At 33.8% G+C, this 18,327-nt stretch overlaps 1 protein-coding gene across 1 annotated transcript in view; it reads left to right on the forward strand.

Annotated features, from left to right (window-relative positions):
* Positions 1–18,327, forward strand: part of BRIP1 (BRCA1 interacting DNA helicase 1) — a 407,553-nt gene that overhangs the window by 190,703 nt on the left and 198,523 nt on the right. Inside the window, 4 exon segments of the mRNA XM_077165000.1 lie at positions 980–1,112; positions 6,304–6,458; positions 7,579–7,744; positions 7,858–7,998. Coding sequence (XP_077021115.1) covers positions 980–1,112; positions 6,304–6,458; positions 7,579–7,744; positions 7,858–7,998 — 595 coding nt within the window.

An 18,327-nucleotide genomic window follows, 5' to 3' on the forward strand; every position in this document is an offset into this window, starting at 1 on the left:
ACTTTCCCATTGCACTTTGACTAGAATCCACATTTCTTATCCTGGCTCTATATGATGTGGTTCCTGCTTGTCACTCTAACATTGTACATATAGCAATAAGAGAATAATGATTTCTTTTTGCCCTTCATACTATTATTACATTTGGCTTTCTTTCAGGTCCTCAAACAAACAGACTTTGTTAACCACTTCAGGATCTTTGTACTAACTGTTCCTTCTGTATGGAATGCTCTTTTTCCTGGTTCTCACATGATTGGCTATTTTTGCATTTAATTGTTAGTATGAATAAATGTCACCTCAGGAGGTATCATTGACATTCAAATTAAAGTAGCAACTAGAGTATATTAACCTATTTTGTTTTCAAGAAACGTGATGGTTTCTTATTTATTTATTTCTATATTTCTTTCTTTCTCTAATTTTATAGAATGTAATTTCCATTAGAATAGGGATTGTCTGTATTTTATTATATATTTTCACCATCCCCAGAACAGTGTCTCTCATAAAGTTGACACACGAACACTTAATTGACTGTATGTGTGTTTGTATGAATGCATTTTTGTTTTTCTAATTTTTTTATGTTAATATATAATATTTTAATTTCTTCATTAGGTTGTTTAGTATTCTCTTTTATATGCTTCTGAGATAAACCCATTAACCTGAATATCAGATGGCAATTATTATTTTGGGGATACTTTCATTGCGTTAAAGAGTGTGAGTCCACAAAACACAGTTGTAAAGTCACATGTATGTTTCTCCCTTCTGAATAAAAGTTGACCTTTTTTGCTGTATAAATATTTTACAATATGAAACATGAATGCTTTTTTTTTTAAAAAAGGTGTCTTTATAATAGATACTGAATATTCTAAAAGCTTTAAGGAATACAGAGCAATATGTGAGAATAATGACAATTCTGTATGTCTTTATTAAATAGTGCATGTAAGGATGATACTGCTTGATAAAATTGTTTTATTTTGTTTTTTAGTTGGTTAGAAGCAAACACTGAACATCTTGTAGAAAGGGATTATGAATCATCCTGTAAAATATGGAGTGGAAATGAAATGCTCTTTCATTTGCACAAAATGGGTATCACCACTGCTACTTTTCCCATTTTACAGGTAAGTTTTCTTTTTCCACATGTGAAATTCCTTTAAGTTATTTTGAAGTGATTTTAAAAGTGTATAAATTAATCCAGACTAAAAAAGTGTAGGAATTATTTTTGTTAATCTCTAAATGATGACATGGATAAAACATATAGCACTATTGGTTTTAAAGAAATAATGCTTAAAGAGATTAATTGCTTCTTTCAGAGTTAAGAGAAATCAGTACTTTAGTTGGTAAATTTATTTTGTCAGTTACAAAAGTAATATTATGTTAAAATTTTGAAAACAAGAGATGACGTTTGTATTTTGTTTACCTTAATTTAGAGATTATAAATCTGAGTTTCATGGATAAAGATCATAGGTGGGCTTTGGGAGACCTTATGAAATTTTATACAAAATTTTATGAGTATCTACTTTTTTACATTTTTCTGGGTAGAGGTTTCACAGCTCTCATCATATTTTCAGTGATTTTGGTCCAAAATACTAGCATTTTGGGCATGTGAGTATTAAAAAATGATTTTTAATTAGATTATACTTATAAGCTTTGCCCTGTATTTTTATGCTTTTTTTTTTTTTTTAAACATGAGCAGGCACCGGGAATCGAACCTGGGTCCTCTGGCATGGCAGGCAAGCATTCTTGCCTGCTGAGCCACCATGGCCCGCCCTGCCCTGTATTTTTGTGGTATCAAATATATTTTTCCATATTATAACATCTTTTCAGAAAAGAGTATGAAAAGATATCAACGCGTTGATGAAATGGATAAATTGTGTATTCATAGTGTGGAATATTACACAGCAAAAAAAAAGAATAAACTATTTACCACTGTAACAATATGGAAGAATCTTATATACATAATGTTGAGTGAAAGAAACCAGACACAAAAGAGTTTCCCGTTTATGAAGTTCAAGAACAGACAAGCATAGTTTGATGATAGAATTCTGAATATTGGTTACCACTGGGGGTAGGGACAGTTTGAACTGGGAAGGGGCACAAGAGAACCATATAGGATTCTTAGAATATTCTTTATCTTGATTGTATGTTAATTACGTGGTGGGGGTGGGGAGATGGGTGTGTCTGTATGTAAGTGTGCATTTGTTTATGTATGTTTAGCGAGTTGTGCACTTAACAATTATTGCATTCTACTATATATATTCTACCTCATAAAAAATGTACAAATTAAATTTATGTTCAAAGGAAAAAACTTGAAAAACACCAAAAGGCAGAAAAGAAATGACTCATAAACCTAAAGCCAATCATTATTAACACTGATTTATGTTTACTAATGCCTTTGATGTATTTATTTACTTCTAAGTTTATTTCTTATATGATATATGTTTATTTGTAGCCTCTTTTCCGTTAACAATATATTATGAATACTTTCCTGTTTTGTAAATATTCTTTCATATATTTTAATTGCATTGTAGTATTTTTGTGAGTGCACATACTCTAATTTATTTGATTAATCAAATGTTTTAAATTTAAGTTTTTGCCAGTTTTCCCAATATAATAAGCAATTCTGATGTGAACATCCTTGAGAGTACACCTTTTTACCTATTTCTGATTATTTCCTTTATATATTCTACGTACTAATACTTGGTCAGTTATTTCATTGCTTGTACATTTTTATGTCTATGGCTTGTTTGCTTATTTATGATTTTTTAAAGGTTTTAATTTTAGTGCATTAAAAGTTATCCGTTTTTTTTTCTTTATGGATTGTGGTTTTTGAGTTTAGTTTAAGCAGTCTTTCCTTTCCCGGGGCTATATTTTCTTCTAAAAATTTAAAAATATTTAATGTCAATAAAGATTTTCATTCGGCCTGGGATTTATTTTTATTGTGTTGTGAGGTAAAGAATCCAGTTTTTTAATTTATATTGATAATGAATTATCCTAGCACTGCATACTAAATATTCCATCCATTTTCTCTCATTCATAAGCCACCTCTGCCACTATCTAGTTTTCATATGTGTGGATTTATTTCTAGACTATATTCTGTTACATGGATCTGTTTATCCTTGTGCCAGTACTAAACTGTCTTATTTGTTAATTACTATCACTTTAGAAAAATGCTTATCTCTGGAAGAGCATATCTCCTCACCTTGTTCTTTCCTTTGTAATTATCTTGACTATTCTTGGCCTTACTCTCCCATTTAAATTTTAGAATTACATGGTAGGTTTCCATGAAAAATTCTGTTGGAGTTTTCATTGCAATTCCATTGAATTTATGGATTAGTTTGTAGAGAATTGATATATTTACAATGTGGAGCTTTCCCATTCATGAATGAAATAGAGTTCTCCATTTATTTAGCTTTGCATATATATTGTGCTGGTTTGAAATGATATATGTACCTAGAAAAGTCATGTTTTAATCCTTTAATCTGTAAAGGCAGCCGTTTCTTCTAATCCCTATTCAGTATTATATGTTTGAAACTGTAGTTAGATCATCTTCCTGGAGATGGGATGTAATCAAGAGTGGTTGTTATACTGGATTAGGTAGAGGCGTGTCTCCACCCATGTGGGTGGGTCTTGATTAGTTTCTGAAGTCCTATAAAAGAGGAAACATTTTGGAGAATGAGCGATTCAGAGAAAGCGGAGCAGAATGACGTAGTCACGAGAAGCAGAGTCCACCAGCCAGCGACCTTTGGAATTGAAGAAGGAAAATACCTCCTGGGGAGCTTCGTGAAGCGAAGCCAGGAGAGAAAGCTAGCAGATGATGCCATGTTTGCCACATGCCTTTCCAGATGAGAGAGAAACCCTGACCCTGTTCGCCATGTGCCTTCTCATTTGAGAGAGAAACCCTGAACTTCATTGGCCCTCTTGAACCAAGGTATCTTTCTCTGGATGCCTTTGATTGAACATTTCAATAGACTGGTTTTAATTGGGACATTTTCTCAGCCTTAGAACTGTAAACTAGCAACTTATTAAATTCCCGTTTTTAAAAGCCATTCTGTTTCTAGTATATTGTATTCCGGCAGCTAGCAAACTAGAACACTTGCTAAGGGTCCATCAATCTTAGTGATTTTCTCATAGATCCAACTTCTGGTTTTGTTGATTTTCTCGATTATTTTCATGTTCTCAATTTCATTTATTTCTGCTCTAATCATTACTTCACTCCTTTTTTATTGCCAAGTAATATTCCATTGAATAAATATACCACATTTTGTTTATACATTTATCAGTTCATGGATATTTGGGTTGTTTCTACTTTGGCTGTGATGAATAATTGATGAACAGTGCAGCTGTGACCATTCATCTACAGTTTTTTGCATGAGCCCTATGTTTTCAGTTCTCTTGAGTATATACTTAGAAATGTAATTACTGGATCATATGATAACTTTTTTGAGAAAATGACGAGCTATTTTCCAAAGGGGCGTCACCTGTTTTTTGTTTTTATTTTATTTTATTTTATTTATTTTGGGGGAGCTTCAGTTTTAAATTGGGTTATATGTTTTTGTGGAGTTTAAGAGTTCTAAATATACTCTGAAAATAAATCCCTTGTCAGATATATGCTTTGATATGCAAATATTTTGTCACATTTTCATGGGTGCTAGAAGTTTTTTATACATATTTTATTAAGTTAAATAAATTTTCCTAATTCTAGTTTTCATTTGTAATTGTGATTATTGATGTTTCAAAACATTAATTTTACTAACATGATAAACACCCACATAATTTAAAGAGTCAGTTTTAATGAGAAAAGCGTTCTTCTGCCCTACTCTTTCTCAGTCCCAATTCTTACTTCCTAATGGCACTTTTATAGTAGTTTCTTCTGGTGTTCACACCTATTTCTAATAAATCACACATGGGTTCTGCAATTTTTGAGTTTTCAATTTTAGTTATTCTCTCTTGACTTCCTGTTAAAACTGGTGATGATTTAGCTTCTATAGAGACGCACACATACCGATTCTCTCTCTCTCTTTTCCTTCTTCCTTTTCTCCACTCTTCATTCTTCCACAGAGTTTTATCAGTATTTGGTATATATGTTATCATGTGTATATATCATCATAGCTCATGATCGTGATATAATGTGTCTTAGTTGATTATGTTTTTAATACAGCTTTTTGTTTCCTATACAGCTTTATGTTTCCTATGGAGTAATACTTTTCTTTTGTTGTAGTTTTATTTGCTTAGTTTTATATTTACCTTTACCCTAATTCAGCTGCCAACTTTTAGGGGATCTAGTAGTAATTTTAGAATAATTCATTCTGTAGAATTTCATTTAGTCCTTTTTTTCTGTATAATGCCTCACCTTCAGTAGTTCAGAGTCTCTTGTTTTGAAAGAGTAAATTGCAGTGTTTTGCCAATTCTGGTAGTGTTGGAGAGGAGTAGTAACCTAGATGTAAGGTATTGCCGAGGGAACTTGATTTTAAAAAAGGAACAGGTTAATACATGTATTTAATTAATGGTATACAGGACTGAATGTTTTTCGAAGTTCATACTGTCTTTCGTTTTGTTTCTTTTGAAAAATCTTTCTGCTTGTGTCCTTTCAGTGGACACTGAAATTTGTTTTTATATATTTACATTATTTCACAATACATCTGAATATTAAATTTTATTTGGCTAACTCATCTTAACTGTTTCCTCATTCCGTTTTCATTGAATATATTTTATTGTCAGACATCAGAGTCTGAACAATCTCTATTATTTCTTCAAATTCCGTTTTCTCCTTTATAATGTGGGGAAGCATACTTTTCTGTTTCTTTCTTATTTGTCTTAAATAAGGTCCACATGTGCATCCATATAAAAACTTATGAGCCATGTGAAAAGTAATCAGCCGGATAGCATACATTTTGTATTTAGCAGGCGGTGTTTCCTTAAGTCTTTCTTTTCGTTTGCTTGTCATATAATCAGATTGTTCTCAGCATCACAGTTACTCCCTGGAAATAATTCAGGTATTTATGGGCAATTTCAACTCTTTTAAGTCCCTTAGAGAAACCACTTGGTACATTTTTGTTTAGTTTATTACTTTTGAAGGTCGCTAAATAATTCTCTAATTGCTTGAAAAAGAAATGAAATACTGTTTTAGCTTATTATTAAAGAGTCTTTGACTCTAAGGAGGGCTTGGCTTATATTGATACCAAAATACATTGTTGGCCCTTGTCTATTAATTATATTGAACTAAAATTTCAATGCATATTTCATTATAGTTTTGAAAAGTTTCCCCATCTCTTTTCCCCCGATTGTACTTAATATGATAATTTCTTAAAGGGGCATTTTTCTACCGTCCTTCAAAAAGAAGAAAAAGTCTCTCCAATTCATGGTAAAGCAGAGGCAAGAGAAATACCTATTATTAGTGCTTCAACTCAAATAGTGCTCAAAGGACTTTTTATGGTGCTTGACTATCTTTTTAGGCAAAATAGCAGGTAAGTGAAAATATCTGGTTTGTGTTTTTCGTTTTAAAAATATTAATCTAATTGGGTTCTAGCATGTCTTTAATACATAATAATTGTTGCTGAGTAAATAGGAGAAGCATAAGCAAGTGGTACAGATGATATGATGTATTTACTCCTTATTGGCACAGACTCAGATCAATTGGAATTTGACTTTAAAAATGAAAATGAGTATTGAAAACATAAAATTAATGCATTGAATTAATTCAGCATTAAATTTGTGGTCCTTCAGTATTAAATTTACACATTTAAGACTTTAAATTTTCTTTTTAGTTAGCTTAGATATGTTTCTACCAGTGTCAGGAAGTGTCTTTCCTATTTAAAGCTTCTATTTAGTAGAGTGGAAAATGAAAGGCATTCAGCTCCCCCCCCTTACTCCTTGTTAACTTATACTACTACCCAACTCTAGTATTTTCAGATAATTTTCTTCACAGATTGCTAGGTCTCTGACCTGAGTTTTGATACCTCATCTCTTCACAGATGAGATTAACAGTGAAATATTATAATGAGGATATAGTATAGAATGCCATATTTTATTCTGTTTAAGTCTATGCATTTGTAGTCTCTTAATGAAGTTCTGAATTGGGTGGGATTATAGAGATTATCTGGTTCAGTATTTTCATTAAAAATATCTGAGGCACAAGGGATAAGCTAACCAAGATATCCATTAGGTGGTTAAGATTTCCATATGTCAACTGTAAAAAATATTTATGTCTTTATATTTTCCTGAAATAAGGAAAATATTTAGTAATATAGGTCATTACTATATCAGTACAGATAATTGTAAAAACCTTCTACTTGATATTTTGAGAACATTCACAGTTTTGACAGTTGATCAAATTTTATCTAAGTTAGTTTTTAATACTTAGAATTTAAGAATTTATTCTACTTAAGAACTTTTTCTGCAAGTTCGCATCTTAATTTATACCAGAATTACTGAATTTAATTAGTTTTTGGGGTCTTTGATGGGGAGATTGTAACCTTTGAGTGGGTAGATATCAGTACTCTCAATTTAGGTTTAATATGATCTATTTTTATATTGTTTATAGTTGGGGCATTAATGTGTGCATTAAATGCATTTCTTTTCATCTAGATTTGCTGACGATTATAAAGTTGCTATTCAACAAACTTATACTTGGACAAATCAAACTGATTATTCAGATAAAAACGGCTTCTTTGCTCTACTAAAAAATAAGAAACAGTCTCGACAGAAAATTGCAATTCATGTGCTAAACTTTTGGTGCTTAAATCCAGCTGTGGTAAGATTATTATGTAGTAAATGAAAATTTTTTCTCTTTGGTCAGTAGTGATAATTATTTGAATGTGTTTGACTGTTTAAACATGATTTTATTAATCTGATCTTTCTTTTCAGGCTTTTTCAGATATTAATGACAAAGTTCGCACAATTGTTTTGACATCTGGTACATTATCGCCAATGAAATCCTTTTCTTCAGAACTTGGTGTTACATTTACTATCCAACTGGAGGCTAATCATGTCATTAATAATTCACAGGTTAGTGTGTTTTAAGAAGGCTTTTAGACTTTCTCCCTCAGTATATATATATTTTTTTAACATTACAGATACCTGTAATATCAGCAAACAGACCATGATAAAAGATTCAAAATTTCCATTTTAAAATAAAGGAAAATCTACCAACTGTTTGATAGTGTTAACAAAAGGAAATACTAATAAATAGCATTCTTTCAACCCAGTGAGTAAAAATATATTTTTTACACATAGAACCTGTATTGCAGTATATTTATTTAAATGTTTTAGGTTTTTTCTATGAAAACTTCAAACAAAATTTCGACTTCTTTACTGTAGTTGCAGTTGCATAATTGTTTGTTTATGTGTTTCTTCTGTTAGGCTGTGGTGTATCCTCATTATTCTTTTTACACTCCCACTCTTCCTCTATACCTAAATTCATATCTGGCATTTAGGAAGTGTTGAGCACACGTTGAACATATTGAAATGAATGAGTACTCCTATGATTTCTATGATTTAAGATTTTAATTATTTTATAACTATCTATAAATGTAATTTTTTTATTTTTAACTTTTTTATTGTATCGTATAACATATATACAAAGCAACGAAATAAAAACACAATAGTTTTCAAAGTACTCTTCAACAAATGGTTACAGGACAGATCCCATAGTTTGTCTTGGGCTGCTGTACAATCCTCTCATATTTTTTCTTCTAACTGTTCCAGAATATAGGAGGCTAGAGGGCTTAAATACTTTTTTATCATCACAATGAACATTTTCCCTTCATTTTTTGTGAACGATAACATATATACAAAAAAGTATAAATTTCAAAGCACAGCACCACAATTAGTTGTAGAACGTATTTCTCACTTTGACATGGGTTACAGTTTCATAATTTTAGGTTTTTACTTCTAGCTGCTGTGAAATACTGGAGACTAAAAGAGATATCAATTTAATAAATCAGTATTCATATTCATTTATCAAGTCCTATCTTCTTTGTATAATTCCACCATCGCCTTTGATCTTTCTGTACCTCTCTTTGGGGTTGTTTGGGCAATGGCAATTCTAAATTTTTGATATTGGAAGGGTTTATCACTAATATGGGGTAGGAAGATGAAACTATCTGATGTTCTGGAGAGGCTGGGCTAGGTTTCAGGACTTTTCTGGACCAGGGACCCATCTGGAGGTTGTAGATTTCTGGAAGGATACTCTAGTGCCTAGAACCCTTGTGGAATCTTAAATATTGCCTAAAAGTGTTCTTTAGGATTGGCTGGAATGGTCCTGATTGGGCTTGGCAGGTTACGATAAATAGCAAGGTCTATCTGAGGCTTGTGTAAGAGCAACCTCCAGAGTAGCCTCTCGACTCTATTTAAACTCTCTTTGCCACTGATACTTTATTAGTTACACTTCTTTTCCCCTTTTTGGTCAGAATGAAATTGTCAATCCCACGGTGCCAGGTCTGGATTCATCCCAGGGAGTCATCTCCCACGTCGCCAGGGAGACTTTCACCTCTGGGTGTCATGTCCCATGTAGGGGGGAGGGTAATGATTTCACTTGCAGAGTTGGGCTTAGAGAGACTGAGGCCACATCTGAGTAACAACAGAGGTCCTCAGCAGTAACTCTTAGGCATGCCTAGGGGTAGTCTAAGCTTCTCTACTACCTGCATAAGCTTCACAAGAGTAAGCCTCAGGATCGAGGCATGGCCTATTGATTTGGATATCCCTGAAGTTTGACACAGTGTCAGGGGATTCCCTGATGGTAAGATTTGATAGTTTCATATTCTTTCTCTATTCCCTCAGGGACTTTGCCGTTACTTTTTTATTGATTGATTGATTAATTAAAAAAAATTTAACAAACGAACAAAAACATTAACATATGATCATGCTGTTCTACATATGTAATCAGTAATTCACAATATCATCACATAGTTGCATATTCATCATTTCTTAGAACATTTGCCATTACTTTTTGATTATCTGCTTAATATACTCTAAGATGTATCCAGGCATTACAATAATCTATATAGGATTAAAGGACCTCTTCCTTCTTCTGTGCTTCCTGTGTTTCAGTTGTTCAAATGAGCTATACAGGTAAGTTGAATTAAATTATGCACTACAGAAAATTTCGGTTCCAGATCAAATAAACCTTTCTTCCATTGATCTCAAAGAGTATGTGTGGTTCTAAAATATAGACACTGTCTTCCTTAACCCTATGTTCTGAATTACTTTAACCCCAACCTGTTCAGCTTATTTCTTTTCTCTAAATATCAGGTTATATATATAAAACAGTCTCTCAAAATCCAGAAATAATAATCAGCACTCCAGACTTAATATGTCTGTTCTAAAAGCTTACAATCTAGGCCCCTGTTTTCTCATAAGCATTTTCTAAAGGCGACCATGTCGTTGTTTTTCTGTTTGACTTATTTTGTCTCACCAAATGTCCCACACGTTCCATCACATCGTGTGCCTCACAACTTTGTTCCTTTTTGCAGAAGCACATCCTTTGTTCATAAGTATTCACCATCATTCATCAATCTACTTCTCCATCACTGCATCCTTCAGCCACCTTCATTCATTGGGCATCATGTAGAAGTTGTAAAGTCCATAGTCCAACAACATTCTCAATTTTAGATAGTTTCATTGTTCCCAAGAGAAAGAAAACCAATAAACACACCCTTGCCAAATAGAAAACCCAAACCTCTTGTTAACTCTTGTCCTTCACCCCATTATTTACTTCTGCTATTGCTGTGGTAGTGCTGATGGTTTACTTTTGAACATAGCTCATAGCATACAATAACAGTTTTCCCCCTGTACCCTGGACTTAAACACTCTATACAAGGTTCATATCTTTGAAGTAGTTACGAGAACTAATTCATATTTCTAGTGTTAATCAGTGGGACACTTAGGTCTATACAACGCCTTTCAATCTTTTTCATCTTCAATATGGTAATATTACTTACAGACCCACTAGACAACCACCTTCACTCCTATCTATTCCTTTACATTGGAATTGTACCTCTTTAGCTAACAGTTGACACATATATAGCGTCTATGTATCTCTAAGTCCCCTAAATTCTGTATTATAAGCCTCTGATTATACCTTTATGCTGGTCATAAAAGTGGAATAATACAGTATCTATCCTTTTGTGTCTGGCTAATTTCACTCAGCGTTATGTCCTCAAGGCTCAACCATCTTTTCATGGGCTTTGGGACGTCATTTTTGTCATACAGCGCCATAATATTCCATCGTATGTATATATCACATTTTGTTGATCCACTCGTCTCTTGATGGGCATTTGGTTTGTTTCCATCTTTTGGCAATTGTAAACATTACAGTTTGGGCTGCTGTAAACATTGGTGTGCAAATGTCTGTTTGTGTTGTTGCTTTCAGCTCTTCTGGATATATTCTAAGTAGTGCTATTTATAGCTGGGTCATAGGGCAACTCAATATTTAGTTTCCTAAGGAACTGCCAAGCAGTCTTCCATAGAGGCCGCACCATTATACATTCCCACCAGCAGTGCACAGTGTCCCAGTTTCTCCACATCTTCTCCAACATTTATAGTTTCCTGTTTACTGGCAGCCATTCTTATAGGTGGTATCTCATTGTAGTCTTGATCTGCATTTCCCATATACCCAATGAAAATGAGCATCTCTTCATGTGCTTTTGATCTGTGGTAGTTAGGTTCATGTGTCAACTTGGCTAGGTGGAGGTACCACTCCTTCTGTTGCTGTGGCTATGAGTCAATGGTGATTAAACCTCATCTGTTGCTGATTACATCTGCAGTTGGCTAGGAAACGTGCCTGCTGCAGTGAATGGTGTTTGATTTAATTGACTGGTGCTTAAATGAGAGAGCTTAAGGTAGTACAGCCCAAGCAGCTCAGTATACTTCATCTCAGCACTCACAGCTCAGCCCAGGCCTTTGGAGATGCAGAAAGGAATCACCCGGAGGAAAATTGTTGGAACCCAGAGGCTTGGAGAGAATGCCAGTAGAGAACACCCTGTACCTTCCCACGTTATAAAGAACCTCAGTTGAAAGTTAGCTGCCTATTCTCTGAAGAACTATATGTTAACTAAATAAATCCCCTCTTATTGAAAACCCATCTGTCTCCGGTGTTTTGCATTCCGGGAGCTAGCAAACTAGAACATGAGCCATCTGTATTTGTTCTTCAGAAAAATGCCTATTCATATCTTTGGCCCATTTTATAATTGCATTGTTTTTTTGTTGCTGAGTTGTATGATTTCTTTGTAGATACAGGGAATCAAACCTTTGTCCGATGTGTGATTTCCGAATATTTTCTCCCATTGAGTTGGCTGTGTCTTCATCATTTTGACAAACTCTTTTGAGGTGCAGAAGCATTTGATTTTGAGGAGTTCCCATTTATCTATTTTTCCTTTTGATGCTTGTGTTTTGGGTGTAAAGTTTAGGAAGCTACCTCCTATTACTAGGTCTTGAAGATATTTCCCCACATTTTCTTCTAGAAGCTTTCTGTGGTACTAGTTCTTATATTTAGGTGTTCAATCCACTTTGAGTTAATTTTTGTGTACTGTGTAAGACGGGTCCTCTTTCATTCTTTTGGCTATTGATATCCAATTCTTCCATTCCCAATTATTGGAAAGACTATTTTGTCCCAGTTCAGAGGATTAGGGGGCCTTGTCAAAAATCAGTTGACCATAGATTTGGTGGTCTATTTCTGCACTCTCAATTCTATTCCGTTGGTCACTGCTTCTATCTTTGTGCCAGTACCATGCTGTTTTGACCACTGTGGCTTTATAATAAGTTTTTTTTTTTTTTATTAATTAAAAAAAGAATTAACGAAACAATTAGAAATCATTACAATCTACATGTACAATCAGTAATTCTTAATAACATCACATAGTTGCATATTCATCATTTCCCAGCACACTTGCATCGATTCAGAAAAAGAAATAAAAAGACAACAGAACAAGAACCAAAACAATAATAGAAAGAAAAAAAACAAAAAAAAACAAAAACAAAAAACCTATACCTCACATGCAGCTTCATTCAGTGTTTTAACATAATTGCATTACAATTGGGTAGCATTGTGCTGTCCATTTCTGAGTCTTCATATCCAGTCCCGTTGTACAGTCTGTATCCCTTCATCTCCAATTATCCCTTCTCTCTTTTTTTTTTTTTTAATTAACGGAAAAAAAGAAATTAACCCAACATTTAGAGATCATACCATTCTACACATGCAATCATTAATTCTTTTTTTTTTTTTTTCTTTTAGATGGATGATTCTTTTTTTTTTTTTTTATTAATTAAAAAAAGAATTAACAAAACAATTAGAAATCATTTCAATCTACATGTACAATCAGTAATTCTTAATAACATCACATAGTTGCATATTCATCATTTCTTAGTACATTTGCATCGATTTAGAAAAAGAAATAAAAAGACAACAGAATAAGAATTAAAACAATAATAGAAAGAAAAAAAAAACAAAAAAACAAAAACAAAAAACCTATACCTCACATGCAGCTTCATTCAGTGTTTTAACGTAATTGCATTACAATTGGGTAGTATTGTGCTGTCCATTCTGAGTTTTTATATCCAGTCCCGTTGTACAGTCTGTATCCCTTCATCTCCAATTATCCCTTCTCTTTTTTTTTTTTTTTTTAATTAACGGAAAAAAAGAAATTAACCCAACATTTAGAGATCATACCATTCTACACATGCAATCATTAATTCTTAACATCATCACATAGCTGCATGATCATCATTTCTTAGTACATTTGCATTGGTTTAGAAGAACTAGCAACATAACCGAAAAAGATATAGAATGTTAATATAGAGAAAAAAATAAAAGTAATAATAGTAAAATCAAAACAAAACAAAACAAAACAAAACAAAAACCTATAGCTCAGATGCAGCTTCATTCAGTGTTTTAACATGATTACTTTACAATTAGGTATTATTGTGCTGTCCATTTTTGAATTTTTGTATCTAGTCCTGTTGCACAGTCTGTATCCCTTCAGCTTCAATTACCCATTGTCTTACCCTGTTTCTAACGCCTGCTGAACTCCGTTACCAATGACATATTTCAAGTTTATTCTCGAATGTCCGTTCACATCAGTGGGACCATACAGTATTTGTCCTTTAGTTTTTGGCTGGATTCACTCAGCATAATGTTCTCTAGGTCCATCCATGTTATTACATGGTTCATAAGTTTATCTTGTCTTAAAGCTGCATAATATTCCATCGTATGTATATACCACAGTTTGTTTAGCCACTCTTCTGTTGATGGAGATTTTGGCTGTTTCCATCTCTTTGCAATTGTAAATAATGCTGCTATAAACATTGGTGTGCAAATGTCCGTTTGTGTCTTTGCCCTTCAGTCCTTTGAGTAGATACCTAGCAATGGTATTGCTGGGTCGTATGGCAATTCTATATTCAGCTTTTTGAGGAACCGCCAAACTGCCTTCCACAGTGGTTGCACCCTTTGACATTCCCACCAACAGTGGATAAGTGTGCCTCTTTCTCCGCATCCTCTCCAGCACTTGTCATTTTCTGTTTTGTTGATAATGGCCATTCTGGTGGGTGTGAGATGATATCTCATTGTGGTTTTGATTTGCATTTCTCTAATGGCTAGGGACATTGAGCATCTCTTCATGTGCCTCTTGGCCATCCGTATTTCCTCTTCTGAGAGGTGTCTGTTCAAGTCTTTTTCCCATTTTGTAATTGGGTTGGCTGTCTTTTTGTTGTTGAGATGAACAATCTCTTTATAAATTCTGGATACTAGACCTTTATCTGATATATCATTTCCAAATATTGTCTCCCATTGTGAAGGCTGTCTTTCTACTTTCTTGATGAAGTTCTTTGATGCACAAAAGTGTTTAATTTTGAGGAGTTCCCATTTATTTATTTCCTTCTTCAGTGCTCTTGCTTTAGGTTTAAGGTCCATAAAACCGCCTCCAGTTGTAAGATCCATAAGATATCTCCCAACATTTTCCTCTAACTGTTTTATGGTCTTAGACCTAATGTTTAGATCTTTGATCCATTTTGAGTTAACTTTTGTATAGGGTGTGAGAGATGGGTCTTCTTTCATTCTTTTGCATATGGATATCCAGTTCTCTAGGCACCATTTATTGAAGAGACTGTTCTGTCCCAGGTGAGTTGGCTTGACTGCCTTATCAAAGATCAAATGTCCATAGATGAGAGGGTCTATATCTGAGCACTCTATTCGATTCCATTGGTCGATATATCTATCTTTATGCCAATACCATGCTGTTTTGACCACTGTGGCTTCATAATATGCCTTAAAGTCAGGCAGCGCGAGACCTCCAGCTTCGTTTTTTTTCCTCAAGATGTTTTTAGCAATTCGGGGCACCCTGCCCTTCCAGATAAATTTGCTTATTGGTTTTTCTATTTCTGAAAAATAAGTTGTTGGGATTTTGATTGGTATTGCATTGAATCTGTAAATCAATTTAGGTAGGATTGACATCTTAACTATATTTAGTCTTCCAATCCATGAACACGGTATGCCCTTCCATCTGTTTAGGTCTTCTGTGATTTCTTTTAGCAGTTTTTTGTAGTTTTCTTTATATAGGTTTTTTGTCTCTTTAGTTAAATTTATTCCTAGGTATTTTATTCTTTTAGTTGCAATTGTAAATGGGATTCGTTTCTTGATTTCCCCCTCAGCTTGTTCATTACTAGTGTATAGAAATGCTACAGATTTTTGAATGTTGATCTTGTAACCTGCTACTTTGCTGTACTCATTTATTAGCTCTAGTAGTTTTGTTGTGGATTTTTCCGGGTTTTCGACGTATAGTATCATATCGTCTGCAAACAGTGATAGTTTTACTTCTTCCTTTCCAATTTTGATGCCTTGTATTTCTTTTTCTTGTCTAATTGCTCTGGCTAGAACCTCCAACACAATGTTGAATAATAGTGGTGATAGTGGACATCCTTGTCTTGTTCCTGATCTTAGGGGGAATGTTTTCAATTTTTCCCCATTGAGGATGATATTAGCTGTGGGTTTTTCATATATTCCCCCTATCATTTTAAGGAAGTTCCCTTGTATTCCTATCTTTTGAAGTGTTTTCAACAGGAAAGGATGTTGAATCTTGTCGAATGCCTTCTCTGCATCAATTGAGATGATCATGTGATTTTTCTGCTTTGATTTGTTGATATGGTGTATTACATTAATTGATTTTCTTATGTTGAACCATCCTTGCATACCTGGGATGAATCCTACTTGGTCATGATGTATAATTCTTTTAATGTGTTGTTGGATACGATTTGCTAGAATTTTATTGAGGATTTTTGCATCTGTATTCATTAGAGAGATTGGTCTGTAGTTTTCTTTTTTTGTAATATCTTTGCCTGGTTCTGGTATGAGGGTGATGTTGGCTTCATAGAATGAATTAGGTAGTTTTCCCTCCACTTCGATTTTTTTGAAGAGTTTGAAGAGAATTGGTACTAATTCTTTCTGGAACGTTTGGTAGAATTCACATGTGAAGCCATCTGGTCCTGGACTTTTCTTTTTAGGAAGCTTTTGAATGACTAATTCAATTTCTTTACTTGTGATTGGTTTGTTGAGGTCATCTTTGTCTTCTTGAGTCAAAGTTGGTTGTTCATGTCTTTCCAGGAACCCGTCCATTTCCTCTAAATTGTTGTATTTATTAGCGTAAAGTTGTTCATAGTATCCTGTTATTACCTCCTTTATTTCTGTGAGGTCAGTAGTTATGTCTCCTCTTCCATTTCTGATCTTATTTATTTGCATCCTCTCTCTTCTTCTTTTTGTCAATCTTGCTAAGGGCCCATCAATCTTATTGATTTTCTCATAGAACCAACTTCTGGCCTTATTGATTTTCTCTATTGTTTTCATGTTTTCAATTTCATTTATTTGTGCTCTAATCTTTGTTATTTCTTTCCTTTTGCTTGCTTTGGGGTTAGCTTGCTGTTCTTTCTCCAGTTCTTCCAAATGGATAGTTAATTCCTGAATTTTTGCCTTTTCTTCTTTTCTGATATAGGCATTTAGAGCAATAACTTTCCCTCTTAGCACTGCCTTTGCTGCGTCCCATAAGTTTTGATATGTTGTGTTTTCATTTTCATTCTCCTCGAGGTATTTGCTAATTTCTCTTGCAATTTCTTCTTTGACCCAGTCGTTGTTTAGGAGTGTGTTGTTGAGCCTCCACGTATTTGTGAATTTTCTGGCACTCTGCCTATTATTGATTTCCAACATCATTCCTTTATGGTCCGAGAAAGTGTTGTGTAAGATTTCAATCTTTTTAAATTTGTTAAGACTTGCTTTGTGACCCAGCATATGGTCTATCTTTGAGAATGATCCATGAGCACTTGAGAAAAAGGTGTATCCTGCTGTTGTGGGATGTAATGTCCTATAAATGTCTATTAAGTCTAGTTCATTTATAGTAATATTCAGATTCTCTATTTCTTTGTTGATCCTCTGTCTAGATGTTCTGTCCCTTGATGAGAGTGGTGAGTTGAAGTCTCCAACTATTATGGTATATGAGTCTATTTCCCTTTTCAATGTTTGCAGTATATTCCTCACGTATTTTGGGGCATTCTGATTCGGTGCGTAAATATTTATGATTGTTATGTCTTCTTGTTTAATTGTTCCTTTTATTAGTATATAGTGTCCTTCTTTGTCTCTTTTAACTGTTTTACATTTGAAGTCTAATTTGTTGGATATTAGTATAGCCACTCCTGCTCTTTTCTGGTTGTTATTTGCATGAAATATCTTTTCCCAACCTTTCACTTTCAACCTATGTTTATCTTTGGGTCTAAGATGTGTTTCCTGTAGACAGCATATAGAAGGATCCTGTTTTTTAATCCATTCTGCCAATCTATGTCTTTTGATTGGGGAATTCAGTCCATTGACATTTAGTGTTATTACTGTTTGGATAATATTTTCCTCTAACATTTTGCCTTTTGTATTATATATATCATATCTGATTTTCCTTCTTTCTACACTCTTTTCCATATCTCTCTCTTCTGTCTTTTTGTATCTGACTCTAGTGCTCCCTTTAGTATTTCTTGCAGATCTGGTCTCTTGGTCACAAATTCTTTCAGTGACTTTTTGTCTGAGAATGTTTTAATTTCTCCCTCATTTTTGAAGGATAATTTTGCTGGATATAGGAGTCTTGGTTGGCAGTTTTTCTCTTTTAGTATTTTAAATATATCATCCCACTGTCTTCTAGCTTCCATGGTTTCTGCTGAGAAATCTACACAAAGTCTTATTGGGTTTCCCTTGTATGTAATGGATTGTTTTTCTCTTGCTGCTTTCAAGATCTTCTCTTTCTCTTTGACCTCTGACATTCTAACTAGTAAGTGTCTTGGAGAACGCCTATTTGGGTCTAATCTCTTTGGGGT

Source organism: Tamandua tetradactyla, chromosome 6 (genome assembly GCF_023851605.1).
Source record: "Tamandua tetradactyla isolate mTamTet1 chromosome 6, mTamTet1.pri, whole genome shotgun sequence".
NCBI lineage: Eukaryota > Metazoa > Chordata > Mammalia > Pilosa > Myrmecophagidae > Tamandua > Tamandua tetradactyla.